Source organism: Suncus etruscus, chromosome 1, assembly GCF_024139225.1.
Source record: "Suncus etruscus isolate mSunEtr1 chromosome 1, mSunEtr1.pri.cur, whole genome shotgun sequence".
NCBI lineage: Eukaryota > Metazoa > Chordata > Mammalia > Eulipotyphla > Soricidae > Suncus > Suncus etruscus.
The window spans coordinates 92152524-92167442 of record NC_064848.1 but is presented as its reverse complement, the minus strand read 5'-3'; the positions used below and the strand labels follow the sequence as shown (position 1 = coordinate 92167442).

The following is a 14919-nucleotide window of genomic DNA, read 5'->3' as shown; positions in this document are numbered from 1 at the left end:
GGGCTTTTTGCATTTCTAAATGAACCTCAAACGTGCTGTTTCTTCTGCAAGAAACCCATATGCTCATTTCATCTTTTCCCTCCTTTGTGATGCTTTAATTGTAAGACCATTGTAAGACTGGCATTACCATTCAGGAACTCTCCTTTTCCTTTCTCTCTTTTAGTTTCCTTTGGCTTTTCTATCAATTGAGACTATCTTCTTCATAAGCACTGTGTTTTTCTGGCACATAAGCTGAGAAGAAATGAAATGGCAGAGCTGGAATGATTAAGTAATTATGGGCTATTAAGGCCTAAGGTCTTTGCAGATGAGATCATGGGCACAGCCAGAGTTGATAAGCAAGACAAATAAAAGAGTCTTTACACACACACACACACACACACAACCAAAACCTTGATTCCATTTTTTCACCTTCTGTGAGTACTATTTTTCAGACAGCTCTCTTTTATTTTTAGAAGAGAGGGCTAGGAGAAGTAAATAAAATCTGAAAAAAGCGGGCACCCTGAGTTTCACCTCAGGTTTCACTGGTGCCTCGGGTGAGAAGTGATGCCAGTGACTTGAGTTTCACCCCCACCCACCTGTGGTAGAAGTGCTAACAAGTCATGGGAGAGTTGAAGGCCAGAGCTGAGATCCACAACCCAGATCACAGAGCTCCTAGAGACTTTCCATTTATGACACAGAATGAACCCCTACTTTGGCCTCCAGCTTTAGAGACATACAGGCTGACAACATTTGATCACAAAGGCAGTGTTGCTACTTAACAGCATTAGCTGAGTGTCATTTGCTTGTGCATGCCCCACAGTGAAAGCCGAGAAGGTAAAAGTTTCACACCCTCTTCCTTGAGCTGATCTTAGCTTAGGCCCATGCTAAAAGTGAAGAGATATGCCAAGGAGCAAAAATAAGAGCTCATCATAGGCATTGCTCTTTTAGCCATGTCTTTATTCAAAACACACTTGGGTCCCAGGATGGAGTGTTAGAGGCAGTGAGATATGAAGCTCACATTCAACAAATATTTATTGGGGCCTCCTAGGAATTAGTTCTGAGGGCCCATTCGAGAAGAAAGCTAAGAAAAACTTCACTTCCCTAAGTTCAAATTCTAAGAGGGAAGAAAGATGAGAATATCACCACAAAGAAGTACATCTCAGAAAATTTCCCATGTTATTAAGAATAGGATGACATAGAAACAGGGTCAGAGAGATGCATGATTGGTTAGGCTGCCAAAATAGGAATCCTGTTGAGAAAAATGTGGTGTTTGAAGGAGGTGAGAGGATCAGAGCGGAAGGAACCTGAAACTCTTTGCTGATGCCAAAGAGAGCATGGAAAGTATGAACTTGTATCTGGTGTGATCTGTGCTCTTCAAGAAGAGCACTAAAGTTGGAGCCTGCTAAATAAGGATAGAGGCAGATAAGCTTTGAGAGGAAACAGAGGGATTGGGATCTCATAGCACTTGGGCCTTCATTTGCCCTAAAATAATCCGGGGATTATCATGGCCTCTTAGCCCAAAGCAGCCATAATTTGCTGTACCTGATTCAAAGGCTAATTCTGACTGCTACAAATTTCCTTTATTGGGCGGGGGGAGGCTGAGGTTATGTCAAGATAAATGGTAAAATGGAGTTATTTTGTAATCTCTGAATTATCCTATTTCTTTTGCGTGCCCAAGGGTACAAATTGAATGTCTTTGAAACATAAAATAACAGGAAAAATAGTCAAACCTAAGCATTGGAAAGAGGAAGCAGCCCATTCAGCTTCTACCACACCTATGGGTTCCGAGTAGGCGCACCCACAAATCCATTCTGATTCAGGGAACCTTCACAAGGGATATGTTACAAATAGAACACGTTCCCTCCTTCCATAATTAAACATGTAATCCAATGTTAACTCATTCTCTGCCTACCACAACCCTTGTATTCCAGGGTAAAGAACATGAATGTTGTCTGTGGACCACTTCCTACCACCCCGGACCCCACCTTCACTGCATCTGTGGTCTGGAAAAAAATCAATCTGTATCTCTCAGTTTATATCTTCCCATGTCTATCCAGATCATCTCATAACCCAACTTGAATAAATGGCTTAAATAAATCCTTAAACTTAGATAATCCTTAAACTAAGGTGTGTTGGCACATTGGCTCAATGCAGCTAATGGGGTGGGGAGTTGAGACCAGGTTGATCTGCAAACTCCCTCTCACTCTTCCTCATATTCTCAAATTTTCTGAGTTCTCTGCCTTTCATTTGTAAAATAAGGACCAGACTCATTAAATACTGTTTGTTCATCCACCTTTCCACAAGCAGATCTCATCTCATCTCATACACCTGTTTGTAGCTGGGAAAATTGCATTACCCAGAACTCACCGTGGCACAGGCCATGTGCCAAGCATTGACCTGTGTGTGTCTTTGGTGTTGTAAGGTAGTAGTTCTCCCCACACCCTTTCCAGGCAGGTATGTTATTATCTCCATTTTATAGTCTAGGAAACAAAGTAACAGAGCGGCTAAGGAATTTTTCCACACCTACCTATTTGGTAGGTGGATTTTTCAGCCTGACCAACTGATTTTTACCTTAACCTTCTACTGCCTCTTGATGCAGTCTCCAGCAGGTTTCTCTGTTCTTAGAAGTGCAGAACCTGTATTACTCAGCTGACCAGGGACACATGAAGGGACAGAGAACAGCCAGCCTGTCATAGAGGAAGAAATGTAGATATGGGGAGATGGAGTGGATTCCTGGATGATATTCCAGAATAAAAATCTAAAATTGAGATTGTGTACAAAATTCCTTCTTTGCTAGTCACCATTATCATGCTCTGCTCAGGCCGCATTGCTCCATGAGGGGCTGGTAGTACTCCATCATCAGGGTTGGAGTTTCACGGGGACTGAGGCTATGCTCCAGGCTCCAGCATCAGTGACCCCAGGGCACAATGCTTCCCCACATTTGCTCCACTTACCCTCTTCCCACCTCTATCTATTCACTCTTCTTCCTTTTCATCCCCCAGATTCTCCCTTGCCCACCTGTCCCTTTTCTATTTGACAAACTCCTTCTGTACTATTTGTACTCTGGGCAAATGGAAAGGAAGGGAGATTGAGTATAAGAAAAATTAAATCGGGGCCGGAGAGATAGCATAGAGGAAAGGCATTTGCCTTTCATGCAGGAGGTCATCAGTTTGAATCCCGGCATCCCATATGGTCCCCCGGGACTGCCAGGAGCAATTTCTGAGCCTGGAGCCAGGAATAACCCCTGAGCACTGCCGGGTTTGACCCAAAAAATAAAACACACACACACACACACACACACACACACACACACACACACACACACACACACACACACACACACACAAAGAAAAGAAAAGAAAAATTAAATCTCCTTACCCTCCTATTTCACACTCTCAGCAAAACAAAAGAGTTTGCATGAAGGATCAAAGTATGCTGAAAAATTTGAAGAACTTAATTTTAGCTAAAATTTCTAAGACTTTCTGAAGTTGGCAGATTTCTAGAGCTGGGGTTTCCTGTGTCATACAGTGATGAGAAAATTGTACCTTCCTGAGGTTTCTTGAAGTGGGAGGAAGAGAGCCAGCCAGAGGCTGCCTGAGGTAGAGACTGGGCAAGGCTGATAGGCCTCATATTTAAGATTTCTCAAACCTCTACCCATATCCAAGTTTTAATTTTGAAATAGATGATGCTGCTGAGAAGATTACCATCTGCTCACAGCAAGTACAGTGAGACAACTTTTAATTTAGGATTTTATAAACCAAAGTTAGTAATATTCTGATGAGTTGGATTCTCACAAACATGCAGCACTGTTTTCCTTCTGGATATTTTTTGGTCTTACCCAATTCCATGGGGGCTATACCATCTGGTGGCTTTCCATATTTGACTAATATCATGTCAACATTAGGTTTATATCAAGTTCACATTCCCATTTTTGTCATTTTTGTCTCAACCTGGTTCATGAAACTAATATTTCCAGCACTTATATGGAATGATGTGAAAGAAAATATTACAGGATATATTTTAAAGATAGTTTGAATAGAGAACAGGCACTCTTGGTGTGAGCCAATAAAATATTTTTGTTCCATCAAAGAAGCAGCACTTCCTTTTGAAGGGGCTCTGAGAGTCTTCAGGATCTACATAAGGCCATAGAAAGTGATTTTTTTTATAGTCAGTAGAAGAAGCCTTTATGGCCACTCTCATTTTTTTTATATATTTTATTTAAATACCTTGATTACATACATGATTGTGTTTGGGTTTTAGTCATGTAAAGAACACCACCCATCGCCAGTGCAACGTTCCCATCACCAATGTCCCAAATCTCCCTCCTCCCCACCCGACCCCCGCCTGTACTTTAGACAGGCTTTCCATTTCCCTCATACATTCTCAGGACAGTTCAAAATGTAGTTATTTCTCTAAACTCATCACTCTTTGTGGTGAGCTTCCTGAGGTGAGCTGTAACTTCCAGCTCTTTTCTCTTTTGTGCCTGAAGATTATTATTGCAAGAATGTCTTTCATTTTTCTTAAAACCCATAGATGAGTGAGACCATTCTGCATTTCTCTCTCTCTCTCTCTCTCTCTCTCTCTCTCTCTCTCTCTCTCTCTCTCATTTTATAGATGAATAAATCAAGGAAGACCAGGAAGATCTGGTGACTTGTCAAGTAGTTGTGGTCTAGTGACCATGCACATATGGTCTAAATTCCTCATCTGGACTCACAAGATCCTTTAGGACCTGGCCCCATCTCATCCCTATTGAAACCTTCCACACTTGAAATTTCTTCATGATGCACTAAACTATAGCCATAATGAATTTCAGAGTATCCCACATTCCCCTCCTTACTGAGGCTTGACATTTGCTCTTGCCTCATTAACAAGGATAGCACCCACCTTCATGCCCATTGGAACTTTCCTGACCTAATGTTTTACCCTCAGGTTCTCAGTGTCAATGTCTTTTAACCTAGGAGGCCTTTCTGGACCTCTTTGTCTGAAGTGATAGTTTTATAAATATCTGCTTCCACTTTCCCCTACAGTTTGTATTTAACCATGCCTCTTAATTTACCTCATAGGGAAATCAAATTGATTTTCTTACACTATTCACTATAGGTTATCATGGTCTGGGTATGTGTTTGTTGCATTGTTCTATTACATTTCCAGAACATACTTCAGGGCTTGCAATATAGTTAGTAACTGTTTAAAAATTATGAGCTCTTGACAATAAGTAGTGTAGGCAACAAGTGATATTTAACATTACTTCCTAACTTAAAAGAAAATTCTAAGAGCTACTCCAAGATCATGACGAGACCTTGACATTGACAGAGCTATGTAAACCACCTCTGTAGAAAGAGGTACTAGAGAGCACCTAGTTGTACTTCTAGGATGCTATTTTGTAGCAAGCCAGCAAGGCAGGAATATTTGTCTACTTTTCGGGTATGGAAAACTGGGCCTTGGAGGCCAAATGTGCAGATGGCAGGCTCCTGTTTGACCAACATGGTTGGGGTGTTCCTAGCTTCTTTCTTTCATAGACAACCTCACCCCCAGATCTTCCCCAGCTTGAGCTTCTGTTGGTACAGTTTGGGAAACTGCACGCATGATGAAATGCTACTCAGAGGTGATATTTTGGCTTCTAGTGCTTCTCTAGTAGGCCTGTGTTTTTTTCTCACTGATTTATATTTTCCTTGATGTAAGTAAAGGGAATAGAGTTGCTCTAATAAAATTTTATATGTGTTTCCTGCAGTGGTAGCACAGTTGACATATCAAAGGCTCCAAGCAGGGTTCATTTTTTTGTTCACTGAACTGAGTGCTCTCCTGCCTCCACCCTTCCCCACCCCCCCTCTCCACACAATTACTCTCAACTGGGAGACATCTTTATAGTCACACCTTCACATAAAAATGCTTCCAAACTAACTCACTACCTAGCGAACAGTTGCTGGTAATTACCAACACAAAGGTCTCTTTAAATAATTTTTTTTAATTCCTAACAGAAGCCAAGACATGAAATTTGGCTTGGCGTCCTTTCCATAAGTACCCTCATTGTGCCCTCTCTTAAATAATTCCCAAAGTGATATGAGTGAGGTTGCAATTGCAGGTGAACCTAATATTTGCTTTTAAAAAATTTATAGCTGGTGTCACAGCCATGGCACTTTTTTTCTCTTGTGTACTATAGGCAAATTGTAATTCTGATGTTAGCCATTCAGAGGAAAGAAGAAACTGGCAGACTGGCTGTGGTTTCTACTCCAAACCATGGGGCAAGAGAATATTGATGCACCTTTGCTTTTAGGAAAAGCCTGAGGTATACAGTCCCCATCTTTCTAGTTTCTAGAGAGAAGGTATTTTTATATTTATCATCATTCATGAGTTCTACTGTAGAGAAGCCTCAAATTCATAGATTCTAAATGCATAGTTCACTCCAAAGTTTTCAGCCCCAAATCTAGGAGATATCTATCTTATAGCTTCAAGAACATACCCATTTTTAAAGAGGAGAGCTCCATTTTGGTTTTTGGCTTGCAGATTTGTTTTTGTTTGGTTTGGAGCCACACACTACTGTGCTAAGAGGCTCTTCCCAGTGATTTTTCTCAGAGTTACTCCTTTGATACTTGAGTAGGGGAAACCATGTAATACCAAGAATCGAGCCCAGTCCTCCAGCCTGTAAAGCATAAGCTCTAACCATTTGAGCTATTGTCCTGGCCCAGGGGGCTCCATTTAAATGTGCTTTTGTTATAAAAAGTGTTAAATTTTATACTCTGGGGGAAATAAAAATGGTGCTTTGGATCTTTCTTGCTTAGCCTTCTGCTATTTCTTAAATGAAAACTGCACATATTTTCAAAATAGGAGGAAGAACTTCGTTGAGTTTCCCTGTCACTATTACCAGAGATTGACCTTACTCATCATGAGGTTTTTTTTCTACTGAGTTACTTTTGGTTCTCTCGAGAATGATTAGCCTCCCTTTAACAGTAACAAAGAGCCCGACAGGATGGAGGGTTTAAGCATTGGCAGGACCTGGCATAGGGACCCTTCTATTTCCTAAGTGGGAAACTGACCCTTCTGCCAGCTTCTGGCTTCAAGTAAGGAGAACCTTGATTCTAACACAGAGAGCATACTTAGCAACCATCCAAGGCATTTGTCCCCCAAACTTCCCATAGTGGAGCCATCACTAAGAGTTGATTACATTCCTAGGCTCCCACCCCAAGGATTTTGACTCAGTAAGCCAGTGTTGGCCAGTGAAATTGCATTTCTAAGCATCTCAAATTGATACCCAAGTTACTATGGGTGTTGGCACCACGCTTTAAGAATTACACTTTTGGAGAATTACAGGCAGGCAGCAAGCTTGGCGAAAAGGTTGCTAGGGCCCTGCCAAGCACAAGTTTACCCAAGTATGCCTAACATAGGGGCGCAGAGTAGGGGAAAGGGTAAAAATCTACCCAGTAAGAGTATACTTTCTCAGCTTTATTTGGCACACAATGGAACCACAACTTTAACTTTCCACATTTTCCACTATTTTGTTTTATTTGAGTTTAGTAGGAAAACACTCAATGGGTCAGTTTTCTAGGAACCAGAGAGATTATTCCTGGATTACTACAGAAACTAGTCATCCTTAATAGCTTTTATTGAGCTATAATTTACATATCATAAAATTCAGCTCTTGCAAGAGAATAATAGTTCATGGATTTCTGGTAAATTTATATTGGGCAATCATAACCACACACCAGTGTCAGAATATTTCTATCACCCTAGTAAGCCCCCTCAAAATATGACGCTTTGGGTTATTAATTGCATTAAACATCCAAGTAATGTCTTTCTGAGGGAAAAAAAATCTACATTTTAAAACCCTCTTCTGTGGCTTCAGACTTCTTACATAGGTGACAGGCTACTTGGTTCATTTGACATTTTTAATTTTCAAATGAAAAATTCTTTCCATTTGAAGACTACAAAATTAGAAAAAAATCTGTACCACTTTTCTGAAATTCAACCAAGTATATAATGTGCCATGGCAACATGCTGAAAAATAATTCATAGCCCCCAAATTCTAGGTGATGAGTCAAAAGTGTTACTAATAAAGAGCAAATATGTTTCTAAAAAGTCCCTTATTTTTCAACTTTAGACTTGTTAGGTGAATGAATGTTACTAAATCTGGTCATTTTCATAGCTTTCTTACCACAGAAGTTGCTTTCACTGACCCTACTAAACTCATTATTAGGACACAGAGCCTCTTCTTAACCACTGTGTCTGGAACCTGCATACAATTTTCAATATGGTTGGCTGAGGAGTAATTCATTTGTGGCCAGTGTTAGCTATTTTGGACACATGAAAGAAAAAATTCCTAGTCTCCTTGAGAAGACAGGTTTACAATTGAATTAAGGCAGATCTAAAGAAGCATATAGTAATATTCTAAATTAAATATGAGCTACTCTAAAACATCCAGCACAAATGGTATGCTGGGGAGAACAAGGCTCATTCCCATGGAAAGCACTGTATACCTTTTGTGGTTTATATTTTAGTATTTTGATTTTGAGGCCTCATCTGGTGATATTCAGGGCTTAATTCTGGCTCTCTGCTCAGGGATCACTTCTGGTGGGCTTTGGAGAATCATATAAAGTTCCAAGATCAAACACACTCAGCCTTCTACAAGGCAAGTGTTATATCCAGTATACTATTACTCTTGCGGCAGCATTAGATATCTCTTAATCCAGAGAAGCAGGTGAGCATAGGGGACATCAGCATTTGCAAAGGATAGTTGTCATCAGAAGGGAAGAATGTAGTGTATATTTTTGTTTGTTTCAGGATGGGCTTTGTGGGGGAAGGGAGAGATTGGGCCACACTGCATGGTGCTCAGGGGCTATTCCGACTTCTTTTTTCAGGGATGATACAGGTGAAATTCTGGGGATCATCCCTGTACTTTCTCTCTGGCTTGGTAATCAATTTTTCTTTCTACTAGACTAAACTGCCATTTATTTACATGCTAATTGAACTTCTGATGTAAGTTATCTGTTTAGAAAATACATAGACTAGATAATACTACAAGTAAGCAGGTCTGCAGATTGCTTGTATTATTACTATATTTCATCATGTTCACTTAAGCGTTTTCCACTTGGATAGAAAAACAAGGTCCTTGATTTAATTAACAGGCTTTTGAAAGTTCCTGTTTGTGCCCAGGAACTAATGTTACCTGAGAATAACCATGGGCAAAGTGCTAAAGGCAAAACACATTTTAACAGTTTCTTGTTTGCTTTTCCAAGTCCAGTTCTTTATTATGCTTTTGGGTTAAACATGATTACATGAACTCCCTCAAAAAACACATTTTAGCTGTGAAGAACCGAGAAATGTCTAGTCATACCATCATCTTCCTTTCTTTGGGGGCCAATATGATGCCCTTGGCTCTCCTTGGAGAATCATCTGTGGCCAGCTACTGGTGGTTCAGTGTAACTGACTGTCTCTAATGACTTCTGGGTTTGGAATTATTAGACAGGTCAGAGAGCAATGTCTGTCTCTCTCCTCCATGACCAACACAAATGATAACCAGTCCAAATGGTAACAGTCTTGCACAGAAAGGTAATATGGTGTCACACTGGAATGATACCACTGATATTTTCATGAACTTAATACTATTGTCTCTTTTTTGGTATTAATTTTCAGTTGAGGATTAGGGATCAAAGCAGGAGCTGAAATGGTGGGTAGAGTGTGTACATGAGTCTAGCATTTGTATACTCTGACGGGTTTTTTTCCCTCTTGGTTTCATGTCGCACTTAATAATTCTCTTGCTCAGGTCTAATGAGGATGAACCAAATATCCATCACTGGTGTGACTGGTTATTCCCTGAGGTCAAATAGAAACAGCAAAATAGGAAAGGGCACTGAGGTTTGTTGTCCCTTGTTAAAAATGCCATTGTCACCACCATATATGGCAATTAATGAGTGCTCCAGGGAGAGAGCCACATTTCAGAGCTGTCAGAAGAAGACAGCCTTATATGGTGACAGTTCATGAGATCTGGTCTCTCTTGGGCCAGGCCCCCAAAGAGAACATCTGCTCAGCTGCTTCATAGAACACTGTATTTGCAGCTCTAGTCTGTATTCCCTTAGCCTCACCCACTTTTCTTTGTTGATCCTAGAAAGGTTGAGGGTCTGTGCTTAATACAAAGCACGTTCATGCAGTCCTCTGAGGTGTTCTGCAAGTAGTTATACCTTGTGACCTCCCTGACAGCAGAGGTCTGGGGAAGCTGATGGTTGCTGAAAGTACAAGCACCTGGCTTCACAGAGGAGGGCCACGCCTCAGTCTCAGGCCTGCTGAAGACTCTGAAGGGTGAAAACTAGAGGCAATATTTTCCCTCAGGGTGTCTTTAAGATACTTTGATATTTTCTAACCAGAATAGAGACTAAACTTAAACTTCCTGAGGTCCATGCAGCTTCCTTTTGATACCTCCAACAAAAGGTTTTTCAAAAAAAATAAAATAAAATAATCCCTTTTTTAAAGTTCTCTCCAACCTCAGCAAACTGTATTGAGATCTCAAGTCTAGTACAGTAATCTAAATCTAAAACAAACCAAGTTTTTTATGTCCAACTGCATATGGAATTTAATTCATGTCATTTACTAATTACTTTTATTGTACCAACTAGTCTGGTTTGCTATTGTTTTCTCTCTAGATACATAGATATATTATTCCAAAGTTATATTTCTGCAATGGTATGGTGGAGGGAGAGGCCAAAGAAATGAAGGAAAGTCATCAGTATAGTTTCAGGACACTGTTTTCATGACTTAATGTCACTTGAAGGAAAAGATCCAGAGCCTGTTGATGTGGATATATTTTTATCAGAATTCTTCCATCACTCCAGTGAACCCTCTTTTAGCAGCATGTCCTGTCAGGATGTCCTGAGACTCTTGAGCCACCTGGCAAGCACATTCCTGGCTGTTCAGTAAAAGTATAACCTAAAACTTATAATGCTAAAAGTATAACCTGCCAGAGAATATCTTTATCTACACCCACCTGTGCTAGATGTGGGGTGGAGCCCACTGGAAAGGAGCTGTCAAGCCAATGAATTCCCATGTGGAATGATTTATAGATAGAATAACCCACAATTCATTTTGGAATCATATGCACCAGGCACTCTTGAAAACATTCTCCTCATCTGGAAAGTAATCTGGCTCTTTAATCGTGTTCCTTCAGATGTTAGGGTAGGTGGTTCAGTGAAGAAGCAGCTGAAGGGAATTCTCCACTATTGCTGAAAACTGAAAGGATATGGGGTGGGGGAACACCATCAGAGAGGACAGAGATGAGTGCATAAAGGCAGGATGGACTAATCCTTTTTTCTGAAGGTAAAAGAAAATGTAGCCATGTTATTTCTCTTGGCCCCACAGATTTGGAGAGATACCCTCAGTGGAGGCTGAAAGTCTTCTCACTTCCTTATTCTATCTGATTCTGAGATAACTGAGATTCCCTGGTTGCAAGAAAGTTGCAGCATCTAAAGCAGGGGTCTCAAACTCAAGGCCTGTAGGCCGTTTGTGGCCCTCCATACAACATCTTGTGGCCTTGGGCCGGCCTTCAAATATCGCAGTATTCACGATTATTTGCTTACCAAATAATCGCAATAAAAATCGCATTAGTAAGAAAAAATCGCATTAAACATTTGCATACCCTGAGCAGTTCCGTACTGGGTATGCAAATGCTTAATGCTATTTTTTTGCGATTTTTTCCTACTAATGTGATTTTTTTTACCGCTCCCACCCCACCGCCCTCAGAGCCCCGCCCCCTCGCCCGACGTCGCCGCTTGGCCCCGCCCCCTAATGTGATTTTTTATTGCGAATATTCGGTAAGCGAATAATCGCGAATACTTTGTGCCTAGCGCAGATGTCATTTCTGCTGCTCCTGCCCACTGTCCCTTGCATTATCGGAGGCCTAAGGGAGAGAAGGGAGAGAAGTTTATTACAGATTTAGATTTTGTCATACCTTCATCATGACTTCATCAAAACCTGCAGTGAAGAGAAAGATTAACGATGAGCACAGACAATTTCAGGAAAAGTGGGAGACACAGTATTTCTTTGTTGAGCACAGAGGCATCCCCACATGTCTTATTTGCTCAGAGAAAGATGCAGTGCACAAGGAATACAACTTGAAATGCCATTATTCAACTAAACATGCTGAGAAATGTGCAAAATATCAAGGAAATGAGAGAGCCAAGTGGGTTGCCAATCTTAAAGCATGTCTAATGAGGCAACAAGATTTCTTCAAGAAAGCAACCAAAGAGAATGTTGCATCAGTCGAAGCTAGTTACATGGTTAGTGAGATGATTTCTAAGGCAGGGAAACCATTCACAGAAGGAGAGTTTGTTGAAAAATGCGTGTTACAGGCTGCAAGTATTATCTGTCCAGAAAAGAAAGGTCAGGTTAGTAAAATCAGCCTTTCTGCCAACACTGTAGCAGAGCATATTTCTGACATGTCAAGTGACATCATCAACTTTGTGAGAAAGCCAAATGTTTTGATGCATACTCAGTTGCTCTTGACGAGGGCACAGATATAACAGACACTGTGCAGCTCACAATTTATGTCTGTGCTGTTGATTGCAATTTTGAATTGACAGAGGAGCTGCTTGCTCACAAGAATTCCAATGCATGGCCAGACCACCGCTAATGAGATATTTCGGCATCTGTGTGATGCCATTGAGAATGCAGGTTTGCTATGGAAGAGGTTTGTTGGAATAAGAACCAATGGAGCACCATCAATGACAGGGAGGAAAAATGGACTGGTGGCACTTGTTCAAAAAAAAAACTTGAAGAGGAGGGTGTAGAGAAGGCCATTGCTCTTCACTGCAATATCTATCAGCAGGCCTTTTGCAGTAAATGCCTGCTATGTGACAATGTGATGTCTATTGTTGTGAAATGCATGGACCAAATCAGATCCAGGGGCTTACAGCACAGGAGGTTCTGTGCTTTTTTAGAGGAAATGGAGTCAGAATACAGAGATGTGCTCTATTTCACTGAGGTATGTTGGCTCAGCAGGGGAAATGTCCTGAAAAGATTTTTTGAGTTGGGAGAAGTGAAAGCCTTCATGGAGAAGGATGGGAATGCTGTTTCTGAGTTGAGTGATCACAAATGGCTCATAGACTTAGCTTTTCTTGTTGACATCACACATAAGCTGAATGTACTAAACAAGATGTTACAAGGCCCGGGGCAGCTTATCAGTGCTGCCTATAACGTGAGAGCATTCACCACAAAACTTGTGTTATGGAAATCCCAGCTCTCTCAGACAAACCTTTGCCATTTCCCAGCATGCAAGGAACTTGTGGATGCAGGCATACCATTCAGTGGTAAGAAATATGTTGATGCTATTTTTAAGCTAGAGAAGGAATTTGGTCACAGATTTGCAGACTTCAAAAAGCACAGAGCCACTTTCCAAATTTTTGTGGACTCCTTTTCCTTTGATGTGCAAGATGCCTCTCCTGTGCTTCAAATGGAGCTCATTGACCTGCAATGCAACTCTGATCTCAAAGCCAAGTTCAGAGAGATTAGTGGAAAAGCAGACATGGATGGGCAATTTTTGAGAGAATTGCCCCCCAGCTTCCCTGAGCTTTCCCAAATGTTCAAGCGCACGATGTGCCTTTTTGGGAGCACATATTTGTCTGAAAAGTTATTCTCCACATTGAACTTCAATAAGTCAAAGTACAGGTCTAGACTTAATGATCATCTTCAAGCTATACTGCCAAATGTGGTTCAGATTTGTGAGAAGAAGCACTGTCAAGTCTCTGGCAGCAAGGAATAGGCAAAAGATGCCATGTTCAGAAGAACTGTTCATGATCTTCACTCAATGTTCTATTCATGTTCAGAAGAAATAATTAAAACTGTTAATAATGACATTTGAGGACTTTTTTTGTGAAATCCCTTATGCGGCCCTGCCTCACCCTGACTTTGCCTCCTGCGGCCCCCAGGTAAATTGAGTTTGAGACCCCTGATCTAAAGATTTAAGCAGTTTGGAGGGCTTGCAGCCATTAGGCTGGAGGGAGGTACACATAGGTTTATCATAGTAAACCACTGCACCCCTGCCCTACCTCACCTGATTTCGTCACTGACTGAGCTAAAGTCATGATTTCATAAAGTTATTTAGCCACCAGGGGAGGGTAAAATATGGAATTCCCCCCGGAGGTGCCTCTAGACATGGACTGGACCCCTGCACCTGCTGTGGGCAGATGTGGGTGGGGGACTGATGTCTTCTCTTCTCTTCCCAGAGCCTGCCAAAGCCACCTCAGACCTGACTGCTTGGTTCAACCTCTTCGCTGACCTCGACCCACTATCAAATCCTGATGCTATTGGGAAAACTGATAAAGAACATGAGTTACTCAATGCATGAGCCTGCAGCTTAGGAAGGAGCTTCCTCCCCTGCTTACAGGCCTGTGAAGCTATCAGTCCATTGTTGAAATATTTCTGTGCCATTTTAATAAAGTGGAAGGGTGAAAGGCCCTGTTTATGTTGGTATATTATTTACTCTTATTTGGCAGAGAAGGGCGTAGAGGATTCTCCACATGGACCTGAACAGCACAGAACTGTCATGGTGCAGTTTCCCCACCAGCTGCTATCCAACTAACACCCGCACCCCAAGGCTGCTGATGTGTCTGTCGTCACAGGGCTAATGTGAGATCAAGTCCTAGCCCTGATGTGTGTTGGAGTTCAATAACATGGCTTCCAACCTCAGAGTCAGTAGGAGGCTAATGCAGTTGAAATGTTTCCTCTCCTCCTCCCTGATCTCAGCTGAGGACTGCAGAAAGACCCCCTTCCTGCCAGGTTCTCTTCCAGCGAGCACTAGATGAAACTTCAGCCAAGCAAAGACACTGTTCCCAATCCATGCAGGTGCTCGAAGGGGCCTCACTAGGCAGAGGTGTTGGATTGGTCTGCACTGGATAGAACTTCCCATGGAAAGCAGTTGTATGTGCAGACTCCATCAGGTCTGCTTGCTTTGTGGTTGGA

At 41.5% G+C, this 14919-nt stretch overlaps 1 protein-coding gene across 1 annotated transcript in view; it reads left to right on the top strand.

Annotated features, from left to right (window-relative positions):
- The window catches only part of ICA1 (islet cell autoantigen 1), a 164808-nt gene extending 150394 nt beyond the window's left edge, over positions 1 to 14414 (top strand). Inside the window, exon 14 of the mRNA XM_049769274.1 lies at positions 14184 to 14414. Coding sequence (XP_049625231.1) covers positions 14184 to 14305 — 122 coding nt within the window. The 3' untranslated portion in view covers positions 14306 to 14414. The remainder of the gene's footprint in view (positions 1 to 14183) is intronic.
- Positions 14415 to 14919: the final 505 nt, after the last annotated feature.